This window comes from Scyliorhinus canicula, chromosome 6 (assembly GCF_902713615.1).
Source record: "Scyliorhinus canicula chromosome 6, sScyCan1.1, whole genome shotgun sequence".
NCBI lineage: Eukaryota > Metazoa > Chordata > Chondrichthyes > Carcharhiniformes > Scyliorhinidae > Scyliorhinus > Scyliorhinus canicula.
In genome coordinates, this window is record NC_052151.1 from 31,545,279 (window position 1) to 31,566,178 (window position 20,900).

General features: G+C 47.1%; 1 protein-coding gene across 3 annotated transcripts in view; it reads right to left on the reverse strand.

The window, feature by feature from the left end:
• The window catches only part of acoxl (acyl-CoA oxidase-like), a 531,095-nt gene that overhangs the window by 307,937 nt on the left and 202,258 nt on the right, over positions 1-20,900 (reverse strand). For all 3 annotated transcript variants that reach the window (XM_038799111.1, XM_038799113.1, XM_038799112.1), the window contains exon 11: positions 19,292-19,408. In XM_038799111.1, coding sequence (XP_038655039.1) covers positions 19,292-19,408 — 117 coding nt within the window. The remainder of the gene's footprint in view (positions 1-19,291; positions 19,409-20,900) is intronic.

Genomic DNA, 20,900 nt, shown 5'->3' on the forward strand with positions numbered 1-20,900 from the left:
AGTTCATCCACGATCACATCTTACTGTTCATTAAATTTTTTCCTGATTTTTGGATTCACACCTGGGGTGAGATTTAATGGAGACAATGGTAGCCTCAGACTCAAGCTGGTGAGTAGGTGCGAACTCCACGTGGTCGCCTCTTTTAGTGAAGACTCACCAAATAAACTAACGCTCAGGCACTTGACTGGAGACCCTGGGATCAAGAATCGGAGGGCAGATGTCCTGCCCACCTGGAGTCGTTGGTCAATTGGTGACCAGGTATTCTATTGAATGTCAACACTGCAAAGGAGATGGTGGTTGCTACCGATAGGAGCACCGAAGATGGGGGTCAAGGGGCAGGGGTGATTCTCTGTGCAACCCCCCCCCCCCCCCCCCCCCCCCCACCACCATGCAGGGTCCCTCAAGCAGGCACCAAGTGTCTTTGAATGAGGGCCGTCTTTGTCAATGATTGAGCAAAGGCCTGCTACAGGTTTGCTTGCCGTGCTCCCCACGAGGCAAACACCATCCGGTAGGATGAGGGCCTCTGTTGGCAGCAGGGCAGGATGGCCATCCACTGGACTTACTGCAATGGACTTAATTAATTTAAAACTTTAATTCACTTTAAAAATAAACAGATAGGTTTCTAGACACTAAAGGTGCCAAGGAGGCATGAGGGGTTGTGGGGGGGGGGAGAAGAGGGGGAGCGTGGTGACAACAGAATATCAACCATGATCACACTGAATAGCAGCGTTGGCTCGATTAGCCAAATGGCCTATTCCTGTCTCTACATTGCTTGTTGATATCCACATGCCAAGAATGAATTTTTAAAAAGATACAAATCAGCCACGATCTAATCAAATTACAGAACAGGCTCAAATCCTGTTCCTATGCTCTGAGAGCTTAGTAGGGACGCAGCATGTGATTGTAAGTGGGAACACTTGCTGCCTCAGATGGAACATTTAAGTTGTAAAGTGAGGTTGGATAGGCCTGGGTTGTTTTGGCTAGAGCAGAGAAAGCTGAGGGGTGACCCGATCGAGGTGTACACGATTATGAGGGGCATGGGCAGGGTGGATAGGGAGCAGCTGTTCCCCTTAGTTGAAGGGTCACTTACGAGGGGACACAAGTTCAAAGTGAGGGGCGGGAGGTTTAAGGGGAATTTGAGGGAAAACCTTTTTACCCAGTGGGTGGTGATGGTCTGGAATGCACTGCCTAGGAGGGTGGCAGGGGCCAATTGTCTCACATCCTTTAAAAAGTATCCGGATGTGCACTTGGCACGTCATAACATTCAAGGCAATGGGCCAAGTGCTGGTAAATGGGATTAAGTGGGCAGGGCACGTGTTTATCATGTGTCGGTGCAAACTCGATGGGCCGAAGAGCCTCTTCTGCGCTATCTTTTTCTGTGATTCTGTGATGCTGCAGCGTTTAGCACAGTGATATTTGTCACCATTGACATGACCCTACCCAGAGTCCAATTACAGCATTTCAAACCAATACTCTCGATGAGATCAGCTGACCTAGCACAGACCACGGAGGCATCACGGGAGGTTGCTTGGCAAAAGGCTTCATAGATGCAAGTACTGAAGTGAAGTTTCTCCTTTGTAGGAAATCCACAGCCCAGAAATATCCACATTTGCTTGTAAAGGACTGGAAAATATTACAAAAGATGCCACCTGCTGGAATTTTTCAAACATAGCAATAGATCCTGGTTTAGAAATTCAAACAAAAAGTCTGATGTAGGAAACTCCTAAGACATAAATAGCATTGGCAAATTGAGATTTTTCACTTGAGTATACTGCAGAACTTGTCAAATCTCCTGTCTGCTGGCAGTAATGCCTTGCGATGATTTTGTTGAAGTGTTCATCTAATTCCAACCGAGATCAGAAAACCACCCTAAATTAACAATCATTTGCAAAATCACTGAGATATCACTCAATAACGAGCGTGGGCAATGGAAAAGTACCATTCTGATGCAATATCAGTTTTCTTCTGGGACCGAAGCAGTGGTATGTTGTCAAGATGAAGTGGGTCACAATTGAGAAAGACTGGCATTTATGTCGGACCTTTCCCAAATTTAGAGTGCCCCAAAGCTTTACAGTGCAGGTGCCGGCTGTTATATAGGAAGCATGGGCACTCAATTTGTGCACAGCAAACTCCCACAAACAACAATGTGAGAATGACCAGACGTTCATTTTTGAGCATGATTTGAGGGATAAATATTGATCAAGATACAGGGGAGCAGTCCCTTTTTTGACACTTAGCCATGCTCTTACCTAACATTCATTACAAAGTGCTCAGCCCTGGAACTACATGTTTAAGATGGAAAATCTTCAATGCTCCAGCAATAATACACCCTCCCATAACCAATTAGGAGGAGACAGTGACGTGGGGGTAATGTCACTGGACTGGTAATCCAGAGGACCAGGCTAATGCTCTGGGGACCTGGGTTGAACTATCACTGTGGTAACCTGCACGGAACATACAGGGCTGGATTGATTGTTTTGCCTTATGGCTCGAGCAGAATGAGCTCCCCCGTGATCTGCGGGCTATTACCATGTTATATATAAGGTCGGCTGGAAAGGAACTGATCGAGAGAGAGAGGACCCAGTGAAGTCTAACTGGGCCCCTTTGTAAATAGTACGTATTATAAATAAATGTCTTCTTTATGCTACTTGACTGACTCCCTTCGTCTTTATTAAAACCATCATGGATACTGGTGGAAGATAAATTCCGTTAATGACTGCCTCACAGCGCCGAGGACCCAGGTTCGATTTCAGCCCAGGTCACTGTCCGTGTGGAGTTTGCACGTTCTCCCTGTGTCTGCGTGGGTCTCACTCCCACAACCCAAAGATGTGCAGGGTAGGTGGATTGGCCACGTTAAATTGCCAAACAAACACAGAACAGACCGGGATAGAAGTTCAAAAGCTATCACAGCCTCTACGCTGTATTAGGCTCATCCCAGCCTGAATCTGACACTTGGGGGACGATTTAACTCAAAAAAGTCCACCTGGGAGGCATTAGCGGGATCGTCCCTGAACGCTGCGAATGACGCTCTGGCACCCTGGCAGTACAACCAACAGCCTGGCAGTGCCACTTGGGCACCCTTGAAGTGCCAGGCTGGCACCCAGGTGGCACTGCCAGGGTGTTGAGGTGGCACTGCCAGGTTGCCCAGATGGCACCAGCAGTGCCAGGGTGCCATCCTGGCCAGAGGCTAGCAACCCAGGGGACTCCGATCACCTGGGAGACCCCAAGTTACTAGTGGTGTACCACAAGGATCTGTTTGGGGCCGCTGCTGTTTGTCATTTTTATAAATGACCTGAGGACGTAGAAGGATGGGTGAGTAAATTTGCAGATGACACTAAAGTCGGTGGAGTTGTGGACAGTGCAGAAGAATGTTGCAAGTTACAGAGGGACATAGATAAGCTGCAGAGCTGGGCTGACAGGTGGCAAATGAAGTTTATTGCAGAAAAGTGTGAGGTGATTCATTTTGGAAGGAATAACAGAAAGGCAGAGTACTGGGCTAATGGTAAGATTTTTGGTAGTGCAGACGAGCAGAGAGATCTCGGTGTCCATGTCCATAGATCCCTGAAAGTTGCCACCCAGGTTGAGAGGGTTGTTAAGAAGGCGTACGGTGTGTTAGCTTTTATTGGTAGAGGAATTGAGTTTCGGACCCATGAGGTCATGTTGCAGTTGTACAAAACTCTGGTGCGGCCGCATTTGGAGTATTGAGTGCAGTTCTGGTCACCACATTATAGGAAGGATGTGGAAGCATTGGAAAGGGTACAGAGGAGATTTACAAGGATGTTGCCTGGTATGGAGGGAAGATCATATGAGGAAAGGCTGAAGGACTTGAGGCTGTTTTCGTTAGAGAGAAGAAGGTTAAGAGGTGACTTAATTGAGGCATACAAGATGATCAGAGGATTAGATAAGGTGGACATTGAGAGCTTTTTCCTCGGATGGTGATGTCCAGCACAAGGGGACATAGCTTTAAATTGAGGGGAGATAGATATAGGACAGATGTCAGAGGTAGGTTCTTTAGTAGTAAGGGCGTGGAATGCCCTGCCTGCAACAGTAGTGTACTCGCCAACACTAAACGCATTCAAATGGTCATTGGATAGACATATGGACAATAAGGGAATAGTGTAGAGGGACTTTAGAGGGGTTTCACAGGACGGCGCAACATCGAGGGCCGAAGGGCCTGTACTGCGCTGTAATGTTCTATGTTCTAAGTGCCGTTTTGCTGGTCCCCGTTTGTGGGGACTGTGCTAAACAGCACTGGGCTGGGGATTCCTCACCGAAGCCGATTCGGGCAGCATGGTAGCATAGTGGTTAGCACAATTGCTTCACAGCTCCAGGGCCCCAGGTTCGATTCCCGGCTTGGGTCACTGTCTGTGTGGAATCTGCATGTTCTCCCCGTGTGTGTGTGTGGGTTTCCTCCGGGTGCTCCGGTTTTCTCCCACAGCCCAATGATGTGCAGGTTAGCTGGATTGGCCATGCTAAATTAGCCTTCCTCTCCAAAATTGCCCTTAGTGTTGGATGGGGTTACTGGGTTATGGGGATAGAGTGGAGGTGTGCGGTTGGGTAGGTTGCTCTTTCCAAGAGCCAATGCAGACTCGATGGGCCGAATGGCCTCGTTCTATACTGTAAATTCTATGAATTCTACGAATGCCAGGTGCTGGTTTGATCCGGCAGCAACATAGCTAAGTGAGCTTTTAAGCTCTTTTAACTGTGAGAGTCTGGGTCCTGCTCATTGTGGACGGAATCCAGATCGATATGTCTCACTTGCTCTCGTTAGATCTTGCGAGAGGTGACAACCGTCAGCAATCCGGGGAGAGCCTTCCGGGATCTACGAGTGGCATCATAGAGAATCACAGGAAATACAATGTAGAAGAGGCCCTTTGGCCAATTGAATCTGCAGTGACACATGAAAAACACCTGACCTACTGTTGTAACCCCAATGGAGGTCCCGGGATCAGTATAATATGATTTCCACCCTATCTAATATGATTTCCCATGACCTTCTCCGGGACTTCGCCTTTAAAGGGGTGAGGCTTCCACTCCCGGAGAGCCCCAGCTGTATAAAAACCCCGACCTAGGTGCAGGTGGGGGGAGGAGGCCCTTAGGGGAGTGGAGTTGTATTGAAATAAACCTTGCTCGTAATTTCTACTATTGTCTATGTGTTCGATTTATCGCAGATTCAGTGCCTACCTAATCCCATTTGCCAGCACTTGGCCCATAGCCTTGAATGCTATGACGTGCCAAGTGCTCATCCAGGTACTTTTTAAAGGTTGTGAGGCAACCCGCCACTACCACCCTCCCAGGCAGTGCATTCCAGACTGTCACCACCCTCTGGGTAAAAAAGCTTTTCCTCACATCCCTCATAAAGCTTCCACTCCTCACATTGAACTTGTGTCCCCTTGAAACTGATCCGTCAACTAAGCTGTTCCCTATCCACCCTGTCCATGCCCCTCCTAACCTCTGTGGAACGCAGCCAGTAGATTGCGCCGATAATTGCAGCAAATGTTCTCAAATATACTTTCTCGGGCAGCACGATGGCGCATTGGTTAGCACTGCTGCTTCACGGCGCCGAGGTCCCAGGTTCAATCCCGGCCCTGGGTCACTGTTCGTGTGGAGTTTGCACGTTCTCCCCGTGTTTGTGTAGGTTTCGCCCTCACAACCCAAAGATGTGCAGGGTAGGTGGATTGACCGCGCTAAATTGCCCCTTAATTGGAAAATATGAATTGGGTACTCTAAATTTAAAAAAATATATACTTCGCAGGTGTACACAGTCAATGTTGTTCTTAAATCAGTGTTATATATTTAGGTGTGACGAACTGTTAATTTGGCTCAAATATCCACAGGTAATTTGAATAAACTCCAATCTCGGGGCTGGTTTAGCACAGGGCTAAAGAGCTGGCTTTTAAAGCAGACCAAGGCAGGTGAGCAGCACCGTTCAATTCCTGTACCAGCCTCCCCGAACAGGCGCCGGAATATGGCAACTAGGGGCTTTTCACAGTAACTTCATGGAAGCTTACTTGTGACAATAAGCGATTTTGCCTGGCCAGAGAGAAACAGATCAGAAAATCGGTCGAACAGTGTTGTGCTTTTCACAGACATGAGGGTGCTGACAGAGTCAGCAATTCCTGCCCAGTCCTAATTGCTCTTCTGAAGGTACTGATGACCTGCCTCCTTGACATGCTGAAATCCACATGGTATAGGTACATGTGCAGTGCTGCTACAAAGGAAGTTCCCTGGTTTTTGACCCAGTGACAATGAGAGAACAGCGACACAGTTCCAAGTCAGGATGGTGTACTTCTCGGAACAAAACCTTCAGGTGGTGGTGTTCCCATCTGATTGCTGGCTGTGAGTTAACTCACCACAGAATTCACAGCGTCTGACCTGCTTTTGTAATTTTTATATGTTTATTTTTAATTATAAATTTAGAGTACCCAATTATTATTATTTTTTTCCATTTAAGGGGCAATTTTAGCGTGGCCAATCCACCTGACCTGCACATCTTTGGGTTGTGGGGGTGAAATCCACGCAAGCACGCGGAGAATGTGCAAACTCCACACGGACAGTGACCCAGGGGCGGGATTCGAACCCGGGTCCTCAGCGCCGCAATCCCAGTGCTAACCACTGTGCCACATGCCGCCCTATGTAATTTATATTTATATGCTTATGCCAGTTAGATTTTGCTGAATTGTGGCCCTCAGTTGTTGATGCTGGGTGATTCAGTGATGGCAATGCTGTTGATTGTCAAAGAGTTACAAAGAGCATCACTGCCTGACACTCGTATGGTATGGATACTACTTGTCACCCTTCAACACAAATCTGAATGTTGTCCAGACTTTGATGTATGTTGGTTCTGACTTATTCATTATCTGAAGAATTCCAAACTCTGAATCATCAGTGATTCTTATGCTGGATGGAAGGTCGTTAATGAAGCAACTGTACTGGTTGAGCCTACACACTGCCCTGAGGAACTCCTGCAGTTATGTCCAGGGGGCTGAGATGATGGGTTCCAACAACCACAACCATCTTCATTTCTGCCAAGTGTGACCCTGATTCCCACGGAGTTTAATTTTACTGGAGCTCCTTCGTGCCACCCCTGATTAGATTGATTGGATTGGATTTTGTCCTGCATTTTTTTGTTCATGACATACCTGGGAAATATTCCACTTTGTCAGATGAAAACCAGTGTTGCAGCTGTACTGGAACAGCTTGACTAGAGGCATGACTAGTTGAGGAGTACAAGTCTTCAGTACTATAGCATGGATACTGTGGGCAGCACGGTAGCACAGTGGGTAGCACTGTTGCTTCACAGTTCCAGGGTCCCATGTTCGATTCCCAGCTTGGGTCACTGTCTGTGCGGAGTCTGCATGCTCTCCCTGTGTCTGCGTGGGTTTCCCCCGGGTGCTCTGGTTTCCTCCCACAAGTCCCGAAAGACGAGCTGTTAGGTAATTTGGACATTCTGAATTCTCCCTCTGTGTACCCGAACAGGAGTCGGAATGTGGCAACTAGGGGCTGTACATAGTAACTTCATTGCAGTGTTAATGTATGCCCACTTGTGACAATAAAGATTATTGTCATATTCAATGCCTTCAACTGTTTCTTCATAGCACGTGGAGTGATGTCAAATCTGCCAAAACTAAAGGCCTCTGGTTACTCAGAAGCATACAGGCCAACAAAAGTAGAAAAGAAAGCTTATGACAGTCACAAAAGACTTAATACTGTCGAAAGCCTGGAGGAATCTGAGGACCCGGTTCGATCCGGATCCCAGGTCACTGTTTGTGTGGAGTTTGCACATTCTCCCCGTGTTTGCGTGGGTTTCGCCCTCACAACCCAAAGATGTGCAGGTCAGGTGGATTGGCCACGCTTAATTGCCCCTTAATTGGGGAAAAAAAAATTGGGTATTCAAATTTATATTAAAAAAAAGAAAGCTTAGAGGAGTCTAGAAAGTATGTGGGTGAAGCAAAAATGGAAATTGGGAAAGCAAAGAGAAGATATTTTAAAAATCGGCAGGTTAAACCAAAGAAAATCGTAAGATGGATTACCAGTACATTAAGAGCAAGAGGAAGGGGACAGCCCGGTGACGCAGTGGTTAGCATTGCTGCCTCATGGAGTCGAGGTCCCAGGTTCGATCCCGGCTCTGGGTCACTGTCCATATGGAGTTTGCACATTCTCCCCATGTTTGCGTGGTATATAACCCATTCTGGTTAAAGAGAAGCGTCAAATAGTGGATGCAATAAGAATTGCGAGAGAGTAAATACTGAATGGACTGACATGCTTGAAGGCGGATAAATAACCAGGGCCAAATGGTTTGGACCCCAGGCTGTTGAAGGAAGCCAGGGAGGAAATTGCGGATGCTCTGAGGATCATTTTCCAATCCTTACTAGATACAGGTGAGTTACCAGAGGATTGGAGGCCTGCAAAGTCTGTACCATTATTTAAAAGGGGTGTGAAGGATAGGCCAGAAAGCTATAGGCTGGTCATTCAAATTATTGGATACAATTCTGAGAGACAGGGTAAACTATCACTTAGAAGGGCATGGATTGATCAGGTACAATTAGCATGGTTTTGTTAGGGGACGATCATGTCTTACTAGCGTAATAGGATTTTTGAGGAGGTAACAAGCAGGATTGATGAGAGTCGTGGATATTGCCTACATTGATTTCAGTAAGGCACTTGACAAGGTCCCAAATAGCAGACTGATCAGAAAAATGAGATATTATGGGATACAAGGGATGGTGGCAGGTTGGATCCAAAATTGGCTCAGTGATAAGAAACAAAGGATAATGGTCATGAATGTTTTTGCAAACGGAAAACAGTTTCTAGTGTGTTCCACAGAGTTCAAAGTTGGCGCTCTTATTGTTTGTTGTACTTATTAATGACTTAGACTTGAATGTGGGTGGCATGGTTGGGAAATTTACAGGAGCCACAAAAGTACTGAGATCACTGATGACTCTAAATTTACCCAGTAAACGCCCACATCTACTGTAGAATCTAACAGCACAACAGAACGACATTTGGCCCATCAGGCCATTGCTAGCTCTGTGAAAGAGCTATCCAATTAATACCATTGCACTTCAAAGTGTTTATCCAATTCCCCATTGAAAGATGTGCAGGTTAGGTGGATTGGCCATGCTAAATTGCCCCTTAGTGTCCAAAAAGGCTAGGTAGGGTTACTGGGTTACGGGGTGGGGGGAGTTGTGGACTTAGGTAGGGTGATCTTTTCATGGGCTTGTGCAGACTCGATGGGCCAAATGGCTTACTTCTGCACTGTAAATTCTATTTGGGCGGGATTCTCCGTCGGCTGACGGCAGAATCAGGAAATGTAATTGGGCGGAGAATTGGTTTCAACGCCAAAATCGTGGCAGGTGCAGGGTTCACGCCAAACCACAATTCTCCAGTGGCTCGACAGCAGCGTGGACGCGTTCCACTCTGAACTTACAGTAAACACCATTGGCGTATCATTATATAATATGGCAGCACAGTAGCGCACTGGTTAGCACTGTTGCTTCACAGCGCCAGGGTCACAGGTGCGATTCCTGGCTTGGGTCACTGTCTATGCGGAGTTTGCACATTCTCCCTGTGTCTGAGTGGGTTTCCGCCAGGTGCTCCGGTTTCCTCCCACATGTCCCAGAAGACGTGCTGTTAGGTGAATTGGACATCCTGAATTTTCCCTCTGAAAAATGAAATGAAATGAAAATCGCTTATTGCCACAAGTAGGCTTCAATGAAGTTACTGTGAAAAGCCCCTAGTCGCCGCATTCCGGCCCCTGTCCGGGGAGGCTGGTACGGGAATCGAACCGTGCTGCTGGCCTGCTTGGTCTGCTTTAAAAGCCAGCGATTTAGCCCAGTGTGCTAAACCAGCCCCTCTGTGTACCCGAACAGGCGCCGCAATGTTGCGACTCGGGGATTTTCACAGTAACTTCATTGCATGCAAAAGGTATGCCTACTTGTGACAATAAAAAAGGTTATTATCATCACTATTAGCGGGCCTGACTCGGTATTCTCCGGGGCCTCCACGATTCTCAGTCTCCACTGGGGCGAGTTCACTTGTGCTTTTAAAAATCATGAAACCCGCTGGAGAATCCTGCTCCGCTGGCGACCAGCAGCACCACCCATAGCAGCAGAGTGGTATCTCCACCTCAAGAAGATCATGGCCGGGAATCTCCCTTCCGGGGACTAAGTCCCCACGCCGCTGGGAAAACCGGCGTCAACGGGGCCCCAAAACGAGAAATTCTCACTTCTCTCGGGGGCTAGGTGGTCGCCGAAGGGGTTGGCACCGCTCTAGCCAGCACCGAAGGGACGGCACGAGTACATGCATGCGCCAAAGGGCTGGCGTGATCTCGCGCATGCGCGGATCCGCCGGTGTATTTTGCCGCATGCGCAGGGGGTTCTCTTCTCTGCACCGGCCATGGCAGAGCCCTACAGGGGCCGGCGCAGAAGGAAGGAGTGCCCCCACGGAACAGGCCCGCCCGGCAGATCGGTGAGCCCCGATCGGTGAGCCACCATGCCAACCCCCCTCCCCCCCCCCCGGTCGGATCCTCCCGCGCCCCCCCTAGAGCCGCCCTAGCCGACGTCTCTGCTAGGTCACGCTACGTGGGACCATACGTAACCCACGCCGGCGGGACTGGCCAAAAACGGACGGCCGCTCGGCCCATCGGGACCCAGAGAATTGCCATGGGGGCCGTGGCACCCGAGCGGCGTGGCGTGAACCACGCCCCCGCCCGTAAAACGGCGCCGGAGAATATGACAGCCGGCCTCGGGGTGGAATCCGCCCCCCACCCCCCCGGGATTCTCCGACCCAGCGGGGGTTCGAGAATCCTGCTCCATGTACACCATCCGCGGGTCTGAAGTTAACAAAGTGAGCTGGATTCTCCAATAATGGGGCTATGTCCCCACGTCAGCTTCAAAACGCGGGCGTTTCACTCTGGACTGTCCTTAAGAAAGTCCAGAGTGATTCTCCTACCTGCAGGGGACTGGCAGGGTCCCGGAGTGCTCCTCGCAGCTCTGGCTGTGGATACGGGGTCCTGTACTTCCGGTCGGGAGTCCGCACATGTACACGGTGGCAGCCTGTGTTGGCCACCCCATGCGACATGGTGGACTCAGCCTGCAGAGTGGCACTATGAATGCAGGTGCCTCCGAGATCGTGCACGCCCACAGATTGGTGCCGCCCGATCGCTTGCCTAGTTGTCGACAGGCAAAACGTGGTTAGAACCACGGCGACAGGAACACAGCATGTTGTCCTCGCAGAATCGCCGCGGGGCCCTCTGTCAATGGCCCCCTACCCGTGCCACGTAGACTGCACGTGCGGGAGTAGCAGGGGTGCCTGAAGGTGGGCTGTGGGGTCAGGGTGGACAGGCACGGAACATCATTGCGCAGCCGGAAAGGCAGCCATGCAGCTGCACACACCGCTGACTGCCCACTGTGAACGTAGGGTCACAGGCCGTATGGGTGAATCCCCCCAGGCAACCCCCTAGGTGCCCTCTGACCTCGGTTGACCCATCAGCGAGATAAGTGTAATCCAGGGCAACCAGTGGCATCTTGTTGGCTGGGATGGTGTGTGTGGGGATTGTAATGTGTCTATGTGGCTGCAGCTTGTGAGCCTCTCGAGTGTCATTACGGACCCAGCGAATCCCGCACCGTTTCTCATTGGAATCGATTGTGTGCCACGTGATGTCGGTACTATCCCATCAATCGGTTCAGGAGCAGCGCCAGGTTTGCTGTCGTGGAACTCCACGAACCCTGCCCCAGCATCAACACTTAGTCTCAGGAACGGAGAATTCTGTCGATTATTGAATCTCCTTCAACAGTGACTGCGTTGCAGAACCCAAGAGCTCGCTGTGTAATTTTCTTTTTAAAAGAATTAAAAAGAAATTCTTTTCTTAAAATCCAAGATTTTAGCCTCCACTATCCTATTCAGAAGTCTGTTACATATGATGATCTTTGTGTGAAGAGCTTCACGCTTTCCATTAGTTTTAACCCGTGCCACAGTAAGGTCTCCAATGAAACAACTCCTGTGGTTCCTCTTTCCTTTTTTTTCCAATTAAGGGGCAATTAAGCGTGGCCAATCCACCTACCCTGCACCGCTTTGGGTTGCGTGGGCGAGCACACTGCGTGGGAGTAGCACACTGAAAAGTATTGTTCTGTGTACAGTCCATACCGATCGTTCCATACATGAAAAAAAACATAGGACACACATAAATACACAATGTAAATACATAGACATCGGATGAAGCATACAGAGTGTAGTACTACTCAGTAGACAAGACGTGTGAAGAGATCAGTTCAGTCCATAAGAGGGTCATTCAGGAGCCTCATAACAGCGGGGGGGGGGGGGGGGGGAATACATAATAGGGCAAATATAAAATGCACAATGTAAATACATAGACACAGGCACCAGGTGAAGTATACAGGAGTGCAGTATTACTCAGTAGAGAAGATGTATGGTGATCAGATCGGTCCATAAGAGGGTCGTTTAGGAGTCTGGTAACAGCGGGCAAGAAGCTGTTTTTGAACCTGCTCGTGCGTGTTCTCAGACTTTTGTATCTCCTGCCCGAAGGAAGAGGTTGGAAGAGATAATAACCTGGGTGGGAAGGGTCTTTGATTATGCTGCCTGCTTTCCCAAGGCACTGGGAAGTGCATACAGAGTCAATGGATTGGAGACGGTTTTTCGTGATGGACTGGGCTGTGTTCATGACTCTCTGCCAGAGAGGATGCTTTCTATGGTGCATCTGTAAAAATTGGTAAGAGGCAATGTGGACATGCCTAATTTTCTTAGTTTCCTGAGGAAGTATAGGCACCGTTGTGCTTTCTTGGTCGTAGCGTCAACGTGGATGGACCAGGACAGATTGTTGGTGACGTGCACACCTAGGAATTTGAAGCTGTCAACCATCTCCACCTCGGTACCACTTATGCATTCCTACACCACACAATGCTATCATGTCTCATCTCAGCTGCTTTCAAGGCTCAAATGCCTTTCATTTCGGATACCTCAATCCATGAACACCACAATCAGTTTCTGTTAGCTGAATCACTCATGATATGTAAGGTGCTTTGTCTAAAGCATGACTCCCAAGCCTGACAAGTCCAAGCTACTCTATATCTGCAGGAATGTCATTTATAGATGGCACATCACAACATTACACCTAGAGAGTTGGCAACTTTGCACTGGGGGTTTTCCTGGAGGTTTCAACACATGGCGCCATGCCACGAACCCATCTGTTCTGGCGCTCCTGCCATTGGCCAATGTAGTACTTTGCCACGCTAATTGGAAAGCGAATAGAGACTTTGTTACCCAATTGATTTAACCATGGCTGCGAGTGAAATTGCCTGTACGTCCACATCATCGATTAGTTTTTATTACAATAAAATTCTTGAAAGGAACCAAAAAACACCTCTCAATTTTATTTTGATGACCATACAACTTTTCTCCTAGATTGTGAACAGCAATACCCTGGAGATTTCTGGAAACCCTAGAGTTGACCAGGAGAGTAGGCAATCCAAACTGCATGTGGAGCGTTTATTTTAAAAATCGCCGTTAGTGAACTGCGGACATCAAAATTTTGAAATTCCAGAAACTCTGAATAAATTATATTGCTGTCACGTAACTCTTAAATACAGGTTTAAATATAGTACATGATAGCATCCAGTTCCACATACACACACCGATGCAAAGCCCGTTTACATGCAATCTTTCCATATACACAATTAAACATGCAAATTCCTGAAGTAGAGAGAGAGACCTTTATGCTTTCATGCTAAATCTAGGTAGTCGCCCTGAGTATTGTTTGCTGAGTGCAAGAATGTGTACGGTGGGAGAATATCCAGGGCATTGGTAAAACATCCCTGGTATTTGAATATATTTGGCTACTGTACAAACGAACAGCTTCCCTGAACTTACGTGAACTGACACTAAAGTTAAAATGCTGGGAACGTATCGCAGGCCAGACAGCACCTGAAAGTTGACATCTCTAGAGGAGATAAGTGGCAAAGGAATTGAAGAAGAAGTTTTGTTCTATTATCTAATCAATTTTAGACGGCTTCTTTATGCACCCTGGCAGCTCACTTTACGTACATGGTTTGGGAGGGTCTTTACACAATAAGTTCTTAAAATATTAATTTAGAAAATGTAATTAAAGCAGAAGAACATTGCTACTTGAGTGGTGGGGAAACCTCCAGAAAATAATTCGGGACAAAATTATTAGTCAAACGGACAATGCAGATTAACTAAGGAAAGCCAGCACAGATTTGTTTAGGGAAAATCAGGTTTAAATAAATTGCTGGAGTTTTTTGAAGAGGTCAGAGAGGGGATTGATGAGGGTAATACTGTTGGCATGATGTACATGGATTTCCATAAGGCAGACAGGAGCATCTCGGACATTTATAAGGAGCTTATGGGGTCGGAGGAGACGCAGACCGAAGCGCAAGTGGGAGGAGGAGCTGGGAGGTGATATAGATGATTGTCTATGGGCAGACGCATTGAGTAGAATCAACACTTCTGCAACATGTGCCAGGCTCAGCCTGATACGATTTAAGGTTGTTCACCGGGGTCACATGACAGTGGCCGGGATGAGCAGATTCTTTGGGGTGGAGGACAGGTGCGCAAAATGTGCGGAGGACCGGCGAACTATGTCCACACGTTTTGGACATGTCCAAAGCTTAGGGGATTCTGGCAGGGGTTTGCGGACGTCATGTCCACGGTGTTAAAGACAAGGGTGGCGCTGAGTCCAGAGGTAGCGATTTTCGGGTGTCAGAAGACCCGGGAAGCCAGGAGGAGAAAGAGGCAGATGTTCTGGCCTTTGCTTCCCTGGTAGGGTAGCCCGGAGATGGATACAATCAGCATGAGGGACTCAAAGCTCTCGAAGTCGGAGACCTGGCTATCGGACATGGCTAGCTTTCTCTGCTTGGAGAAAATCAAGTTCGCCTTGAGAGGGTCAATGTTAGGGTTCAGCTGGAGGTGGCAACCGTTCGTCGACTTCTTTGTGTGAAATTAATCATCAGCAGATGGGCGGAGGAGGGGGGGGGCATCAATAAGGGTGGGACCTGTATGAGGTAAATTGCTTTTGCACTATGTTTATGGTTTCATGTATATTGTTTATTTTGTTGTTGCCACTATACCAAAAATACCTCAATAAAATGTTTATTTAAAAAAAATATCGATTGACTCAGGAGCTGCTCGATATGCGACTGTACTCTGCTTGTTGTCCAGATTCTTTGTCTCTCTGTCGTTCAAGAGATTACAGCCCATCTCCATGAGGCCTGTCTTCTAGTGACCTACTACTGTCACCACGCCACCTGTGGTCTGATGTTACAATCTCAGTCTATGCATATGGCACCGATCCTAACTTAAAGTTCGATGATTAAATCATACACAAATTATATTCTACATATCATTACATCCCACTCCTGAGGGCCTCAACAGGGAAGGAGATTAATTACCCCACTACAATTTGTTGAGAAGAGTTTGTGGTCTGTAAGAGTTGGAAGTCAGGCTTTATCTTTCCCACTCAGCTGAATTTTACATTTCAGATGTTCTTTAGATGAGGATTATCTCCTGTGTATTCTGCGTGTGGCACTGTTAAATACCCCAAAATGGAGTATACAGGAAGGGAGGGGCAGAAAAAATTGTTAATAGACTGTTAATTCACTTCTATTCCCACTGACAGTTCAGGAGGAGTGTGAGTGGCACATTCGTTAACACTGCAGCCTCACAGCGCCAGAGACCCTGGTTCAATTCCGGCCTTGGGTCACAGTCTGTGCGGAGTCTGCACCTTCTCGCCGTGTCTGCGCGTGTTTCCTCCCGGGTGCTCCGGTTTCCTCCCACGGTCCAAAGATGTGCAGGTTAGATGGATTGGCCATGATAAATTTGTCCCTTAGTGTCCAGGGAAGTGCAGGTTAGGTGGGATTACGGGGATAGGGTGGGGCATGTGGGCCTGGATAGAGTGCTCTTTCAGCGGGTCAATGCAGACTCGATACAGTTGACCCGTACAGAGGTGTCGATGCAAGTTCATCAAGATAAAAGATAAACTATGGTAGCACGTAGACATTTTTCCAGAGAGAAAATATGCGCAGAGGTTTACCAGAATGTCAACAGGCTCGGGAAGCTTCATTTATGCAGCGCTGGGCTGAAGAAAAGGAGGTTGTTCTGAGAGCAGGGAAAGTCAAAGGGAAGATTAAATAACGTTCAACATCTTGAGGGGCTTTTGATTGAGTAAATGAAGAGGAACTGATTCCACTGGCAGTAGGGCTGATAACCGGAGTTCATAGATTTAAACTAATTGGCAAAAGAACTAGGAGGGTGAGGAGGAGAACTTTCTTTACACAGGGAAAATTGTTGTGATGTGCAATGCGCTGCCTGAAAGTGTGATATCAGCAGAGAATTGGTAAAATACTTAAAGGAAGAAAAAATTGCAGGGTTATGGGGAAAGAGCAGGGTTGGAGGCAGGCAGTGAGGGCTGAATGGCTTCTTTCTGTGCTGTATGGTTCCACAAAATAAATACAATGAATACTTAACACGTGAAAATACACAACGAAGCGGAATATGTTGGTTTTGACCAAAAGAATATTCAACCATGACTTATCATCAGAAGAGTTGATGTAGGTGAGAGTCAGAGATAAATGGATGATTGAGCAGGTAATTCACCCTGGGGCGAGCCTACCTACCTATCACCGGCCAAAGCATCAGCACATTGAAGAGCAGATGCCCTGCTAACCCCCTCAAGTGTGGAAAGGTGCACGGCTTGGAGGGCAACGAAGAGAGAAGGTTAAAGGCCACAAATAGGAAGAAACACGGAATCGAAAGGCACTAGCGCTTGGGCTCGTGGGGCCCCAGAAGTGTGTCCATATGTTGAGAGGGCCCTGAGTGTGTGTTAGATTTGTAAGGGTTCCCCATGAGAATTGATTAGGAACGCTGTCCTTTATTGCATGGCACAAGGAATATAAAAATAGGGGAGTCTTGCTACAACTGTACAGGGCAACACCTGGAGAACTGTGTGCACCAATGGTCTCCTTACTTAAGGACGGATATAATTGCATTGGAAGCAGTTCAGAGGAGTACCAATAGGAGTTCCAATAGTCATCGTCTTCAGGAAGCGTAGTGGAGAACATGCCCCTGTCTACATCAATGAGAACGAAGTAGAAAGGGTCGAGAGCTTCAAGGTTTTAGGTGTCCAGATCATCAACAACCTGTCTTGATCCTCCCATGCCGACACTGTACTTAAGAAAGCCCACCAATGACTCTACTTTCTCAGAAGACCAAGGAAATTTGGCATGTCAGCTATGACCCTCACCAACGTCTACAGATGCACCATAGAAAGTATTCTTTCTGGTTGTATCACAGGTTGGTATGGTTCCTGCTCTACCTAAGACCGCAGGAAACTACAAAAGATCGTGAATGCAGCCCAGTCCATCATGCAAACCAGCCTCCCATCCATTGACTCTATCTATAATTCCCGCTGCCTCAGAAAGGCAGGCAGCATAATTAAGGACCCCACGTACCCCGGACATACTCTCTTCCACCTTCTTCCGTCAGGAAAAAGATACCAAAGTTTGAGGTCACGTACCAACCGACTCAAGAACAGCTTCTTCTCTACTGCCATCACTTTTGAATGGACCTACCTCGTATTAAGTTGATCTTTTCTCTACACCTTGCTATAACTGTAACATTATATTCTGCAGTCTCTCCTTCCTTCCCTCTGTACAGTATGCATTGTTTGTACAGCATGCAAGAAACAATACTTTTCACTGTATACTAATACGTGACAATAATAAATCAAATCAAATCAAATCAAATCAAATCAAATCAAGGCTGATTCCTGGAATGAAGGGTCTTATGAGGAAAAGTTGAGCAGGTTGGGCCAACGAGGAGAGATCTGGTTGAGATGTACTAAATGTTGAGGGGTCCGGTTAGAGTGGATGGGAAGGGCCTATTTACCCAGCAGAGGTATCAGTGACTTGGGGGCATAGATTTAAAGTGATTGTTAAAATGATTAGTGGGAGATGAGAAAAAATATTTTCACCCAGAGATCTGGGTAGGGGTCTGGAACGCAATGCCTGAAAAAGGCCGAAACCCTGAACTCATTTAGAAATGATATGCATATGCATCTCAAATGCCGTAACCTGCTGAGCTATGGATGATATGCTGGCAAGTAGGCCGGGTGGCTTGTTCCTTGGTCAGCGCAGATAAGATGGGCCAAGTGGCCTCTTCCTGTGCCGTAAACGTTCTGTGATTATATGCTCATTGGAATTTAGAAGAACAAGAGGGAATCTTTTATTGAAACATATAAGATCCTGAGGGTAAAAGCAAATTACTGCGGATGCTGGAATCTGAAACAAAAACAGAAAATCTGGATAACTCTTTGTCAAAGATACTCTTTGTCAGGGTGGATGATGAAAGGTTCTTGTGGCGGAATCTGGAACTGGGGGGCACAGGTTCAAAATAAGGGAGCCTCCTGATTAAGACAGAGATGAAGAGGAATTTCCTGTCTCAGAGGAATTCTTTACCCCAGAGCAGTGAAGGCCGGGTCATTGAATATATTCAAGGCTAAATTAGACAGAATTCTGATTGACAAGGGAGTCAAGGGTTATGGGAGGAAAGTAGAGTTAAGACCACAGTCAGATTAGCCATGATCTAATTGAATGGTGGAGCAGACTCGAGAGTCCAAATTGCCCCCTTTCTCCTGTTCCTATTTATTCATGATCTTATGAGCCCAGGAAGAGAGTGTCAATATTTGCAAGAGGACCTTGTAGAAGGATTACTATTTGCAGGTGTGATCCTGCAAGCATGCCAATATTTGTAAGAGGTTGCTGTGAGAACATCAGCATTAATACGGGGCCCTGAGAGTACACAAGAGCACGGTCAACATTTGCAGGAATTTGTGGGAAGAGTCAGCATTTGCGTGCAGCACGGTGGCCTAGTGGTTAGCACAGCTGCCTCAAGGCGCCGGGTTCGATCCCGGCTCTGAGTCACTGTCCGTGTGGAGTTTGCACATTCTCCCCGTGTCTGCGTGGGTTTCGCCCCCACAACCGAAAAATGTGCAGAGTAGGTGGATTGGCCACGCTAAATTGTCCCTTAATTGAAAAAAATAATTGGGTAATCTAAATTTATTTTAAAAAAAGAGTCAGCATTTGCTGCAGGAACCCATGGTCAGACCTGAAGAGGGGTCTCCAGCAGTATGTTAATATTTCTCTGACAGAAACGTTTGTGTAGCACTCATTTGTAGCTCATCCATCCATATTATTTTGAAACATTTCGCTTTGGCTTTGCTGGCATACAAAGATGACAGGGAATTAAACAAGTTTCCTACCTGCTTGTAAACGTCAGAGCGAGCGAGGCAGCGAGGTGGGGCATCAGACGAAGGTATTGGGTCTGGTGCTCAATGATTTTTACTTCTTCTTTGTCTTTTGGTCCAAACTGCCTCCGGCTAATTAAAATAAAACAGAGTGAAAGATTAGCAAAATAGTTCATCAAGGTTTGCATCACAGAACATACAGTGCAGAAGGAGGCCATTTGGCCCATCGAGTCTGCACCAACCCACTTAAGCCCTCACTTCCACCCTATCCCCGTAACCCAATAACCCCACCTAACCTTTTTGGACACTAAGGGCATTTTAGCATGGCCAATCCACGTAACCTGCACATCTTTGGACTGTGGGAGGAAACCGGAGTACCCGGAGGAAACCCACGCAGACAAGGGAGAAAGTGCAGACTCCGCACAAACAGTGACCCAGCAGGGAATCGAACCTGGACCTTGGCGCCGTGAAGCCACAGTGCGAACCACTGTGCTATAGCCTCGTGTAGTAGACTGCATTAAAAAAAAGGGCTGCATTTAATGACACCATACATCCTGGCCAGAATGGAGGTCTGGAGCCCCCAGCTTTGCTGATGGTCTGGGATGTGTTACTACATTAAAGTCACCACATCAATACAAGTAGTTGTTGTCAAGAGGATTGGATAACTTCCGTGTAGATCACTACTGCAAGTGACTGGCCTTAATTTTATGCACATAATCTGTATCGTATAACTATTCTCCACTCACTGCATTTTGCTGGAGAATTAATCCTGCTGTTTTCAGTACTCTGCTGTAGCTCCAGTTATGTGTTTGGAGGCCGTTTTTAAAACCATAAGTGCCTCCAACTCACTGGTTGAAATTGGCTGTCAACATTCATTCGGAGGACTATTAACAATAACAAGACAAGTTCACATGAGAAATTAAAAGGAAAAACAAAGATTGCAAAATTCTAGATATCTAAATAGATATAGAAAATGTAACAGACCTATTGACATCAGTTAACAAAAGGGGTTTCAAATTGTGGACGTGCTCTGGCATATTTTATGAAAAGAATTCCGAACTGTTAACAGCTATACAGTGTGAAGCATAACCTCCGCGAAGAGAGCAAAGAATCTTTTTCTGTTAAGCAAGAATCTGAAATGGTTTATTTTGTTGAGAGCAAGCTCTGCAGCTTGCTATTCAATATTAATTTGGGAAATACTCATTAACTCAAGTTTTCACATTCATTCATAGGCCGGACATTTATTGCCCATCTCCAACAATGTCCTTGAGAAACTGTCCTTTTTTGCAGCTTGTGAGGTGTAGGTACACCCACAGTGCTGTTGGTTAGGGAATTCAAGGATTTTGACCCAGCGACAGCGAAGGAACAGTGATACAGTTCCAAGTCAGGATGGTGTGTGGCTTAAAGTGGATCCTCCAAGAGGTGGTTTTGGCAAGTGACCGTGTTTGGGAGGTACGGCTGAAGAAATGTTGGCATTTTACGTTGGCTGAGATGATTGGCCTCCGGCAACCACAATCTTCTTCCTTTGTACTCAGTATGATGCCATGTTGATGTAGAAGCAACAAACTACTTAAATCAAATTAAAGAACCTGCATTCGCAGAGCGCCCTTCATGTCCTAAGCCA